Source organism: Triticum dicoccoides, chromosome 7A, assembly GCF_002162155.2.
Source record: "Triticum dicoccoides isolate Atlit2015 ecotype Zavitan chromosome 7A, WEW_v2.0, whole genome shotgun sequence".
NCBI classification, from domain to species: Eukaryota; Viridiplantae; Streptophyta; class Magnoliopsida; order Poales; family Poaceae; genus Triticum; species Triticum dicoccoides.
The window spans coordinates 717871900-717875119 of NC_041392.1; the positions used below are offsets into that span (position 1 = coordinate 717871900).

At 52.3% G+C, this 3220-nt stretch overlaps 1 protein-coding gene across 1 annotated transcript; it reads right to left on the reverse strand.

Annotated features, from left to right (window-relative positions):
- Positions 1–576: 576 nt before the first annotated feature.
- LOC119330766 (protein-lysine methyltransferase METTL21D-like) lies at positions 577–1729 on the reverse strand. Its single transcript, XM_037603890.1, has 2 exons — positions 992–1729; positions 577–900 (listed from the first exon to the last, which is right to left on the reverse strand). The coding sequence occupies exons 1-2, from the start codon at positions 1665–1667 to the stop codon at positions 740–742; spliced, it is 837 nt and encodes a 278-aa protein (XP_037459787.1). The 5' UTR covers positions 1668–1729; the 3' UTR covers positions 577–739.
- Between the last annotated feature and the right edge of the window lie 1491 nt (positions 1730–3220).

Sequence of the window (3220 nt, forward strand, 5' to 3'; positions counted from 1 at the left end):
CCCCCGCGTGCGACCAAGCAAGGGTTGACGAGGATGCAACCACACTACCACTATACTGGAGTACTGCTGCTATTTCGTAGACCGACGTTTTACAAGTCAGGATAAAGTATGTTTGGCCACAAGTCAAGTACTACCACTAATTAGAGGCAAATCTTGTGGAACAAGATAGGTCGCGGTGTAATCTTTAATATATAAGCATGTCCACCATAAATGCTTTCTCGTGTGGATTGTTAGGGATTTCGATTTGGTCAATGGGGAATAGAAAGACATTTGGGATTACGGGGAATCGGTGGGAAAATATCCCTTGTTTCATTGTTTGAACAACAACACCCCAAATATGACTTGAATTTTTTACTTTATCCCTAAAACGTTACGGGCCTTGAGTCATCATGTGACTATCACGTGCGATTTGCACGCGAAAATGGGTTCCCGTACTTGAAAACTTACCTCGTCGCCATGTAGGGGTGGATTAACGAGCAGCTCGTACTCGTTAAGCTCGTGCTCTTGTCGAATCAGTGCCCTTGTCGAATCACACGGTCCATGATTCGACAAGGGTAGCCAAATTTTCCACATATCTTTGGGAAAATTCTATATATACTATTTTAGAACGGAGGGAGTAGTATGTAAAGTGATTGATGGTTGCAGCCAAAGTGTGCCATGGCTTGAGTATAATAGTAATGTTACAACAATGAGCCAGCAGAGCAGCTATGGGTGGCAATGAGACATTCAGGTCCAGCAGCTATGGCGTTGAGACGGGGAGCGGCGGCGGCGGCGTCTTCCTGAGGAGGATGAAGATGGCGACGCGGTTGGTGCGGAAGTCGGGGTGCCACTGCTCCTGCTCGATGCACCCGACCTCGAACTCCGCCATGGCCGCCTCCAGGAAGCACTCCACCACCACGTCTGCGAGTTCAATCATTCATTCATTCAGCAATCAGCAGCAAGGCATTGACCATCATCGGATCAGACAGACGGGATTGTATGGATCGCTCACCGTTGCGGAGCTCTCCGGCGAGCAGCACGGTGGTGCGCGGCCCGGCGAGCCGGCAGAGCGTCGCCAGCAGGTCGCCGACGGCCTCCTCGCTGTACACCACGTCCGACCCCAGCACCAGCTCCGGCGGCTCTGCCTCCGTGTCCAGCCAGAGCAGCAGCTCCGGGTCCAGCTCGTACTCGTCGCCCCACACCAGCTCCGCCAACGTCGCCGACCCGCCATCCCCATCCCCATTACAGACGTTTTCCTCGAGGTTCTTGCGCAGCAGCCGGACGCGGTCGGGCAGGTCGGTGGCCACGACGCGCGCGCCCAGCAGCGCGGCGACGACGGACACGAGCCCGCAGCCGGCGCCGAGGTCCACGGCGCGCGCCCCGCGCACCGGCAGGAGCCCCGCGTCGGCCGCGTGCTCGAGGAACTTGGCGAGCACGACGGCGCTGTCCCAGACGACGGCGCCCGTGACCCCCGAGGCGCCCCGGAAGGAGGACGGCTGCTGGTGGAGCGTCAGGCGGCGGCCGCACGCGTCGATGGGGAAGGCCGGCAAGCCCTGCCGCGCGAAGGCGTTGGGGCGGTGCGACGCCGGCTGGCCCAGGCCCCACAGCAGCATCGTCTCCGACGCCCCGCTCTCGACGCGCCGCGCCGGGCCTCCGTACGCGCCCATCACCACCTCCACCGGATCCATCGCCGGTCGGTCGGCGGGCGGCGGCGGCCGAGGAAGGGAGGAAGGTGGGGAGAAATCTGGCGAGGTTTTTTTCTTGTGAGAACTAGGCTTTGTGTGGGCTTGTGGCCTGTGTTTGTGCTGGGCCGGGCCGAGATGGGGTGGCTGGGCTAGGCCGCATGGAGGCCCGGCCCGGCCCGGGTAGCGACGCTCCATCCTCTCTCTTTCTTTCTTGTAGACGGATGTGCTCCCCGTCTCCATCTCCATCTAGAGCCATTTCGAATTCTCCATCCACTCCGTCTCTCTCTCCCATCGCAACGTCTCTCTCTCTCTCTCTCCAAGAAGAAGAAAGATTCGCCATTGATTCCGTACTCGTTAAGTTGAGTCATCTTTAATTCAGTGCCCTTGTCGAATCATGGAATCGGTGGGGAAATGCACTTTGTTTCATTGTTTGAACAACAATACCCCAATATGACTTCATTTTTTTCTTTATTCCAAAAATGTTACGGGCCTTGAGTCGTCATGTGACTATCACGTGCGATTTGCACGCGAAAATGGGTTCCCATACTTGAAAACTTACCTCGTCACCAACTAGGGGTGGATTAACGAGCAGCTCGGCTTGTTAAGCTCGTACTCGTTAAGTCTCGGCACGTTAAGCTCGTTAAGATAACGAGTAGAAAACTTTTGCTCGGCTCGCCTCGTTTGAAGCTCGTTAAGTTCGTGACTCGTGAGCGCTCGTTAACAGATTATAATGTGTCACGATATACAGGATGAATGTGTAGGTGTGGTTTTCAAGATGAAATATTATGATGACTACAAAAAATTTCAGTAGTTTGTTGCCTCATATGTTGATTAGATTGAATAGATGGCCGAGGTGCTACAAAAAGTTTGTCACGTAAGATAAAAATATGTATTGTGTTGTAACTAACGAGCTTAACAAGCTACTCGTGAAACTCATTCGTTCGCTCGTTAAGCTCATTAAGCTTAACTAGCTGAAATCAATGATTCGATCTATTCATTAAAAAGCGAGTTACGAGCTTAACGAGCCGAACTATCGAGCGCTTATTAAGCTCGCGAGTTATGAGCTTTTGGTCTAGCCCTGCGAGGATCCTTTCCGGTGTGAACTTGTTGTGTTTTCAACTGCCCAATAGGTCCCTTTTGAGTGACTAGCTAGAGATACGGATCACCTCGCAATTTCCCCACAGGCGATTTGTAGTGTAGAAAATATCATTGTGTGCAAACAAATAAAATCATATCAATGTTTTTGTCACCGACACATTACGATGGGACGCGGCTAGTGACTAGCCGGCCCATGTTTAAAGTGATGCATGTTTGAAATTTTACAATCTGCCCGAACGGGTGCATCAGGGGAATTCCCTATTCGGCGCCTTCAGCACCCATTAACGTTCATTAGATAAACTGGCGTTGAAGCCCCCTTACATGGCTCAAGCCATCTAAGAGTGTAATGGGAAGATACCTCTTCTCGGTTTCGGGAAGCTTCCCAGCCATTTTTTTCTTTTTTCTGATTTTGATTTTTCCTGGATCAGTCTTGTTTCATTTTTTTCTTTCTTTTTCTA

Bases quoted from the DNA above. Each gene is read 5' to 3' on its own strand.
- LOC119330766 (XM_037603890.1), bottom strand. From the start codon at position 1,667: ATGGATCCGGTGGAGGTGGTGATGGGCGCGTACGGAGGCCCGGCGCGG. The intron at 901-991 runs GTGAGCGATCCA...TTGAACTCGCAG, and splicing joins CGCCGGAGAGCTCCGCAACG to ACGTGGTGGTGGAGTGCTTC.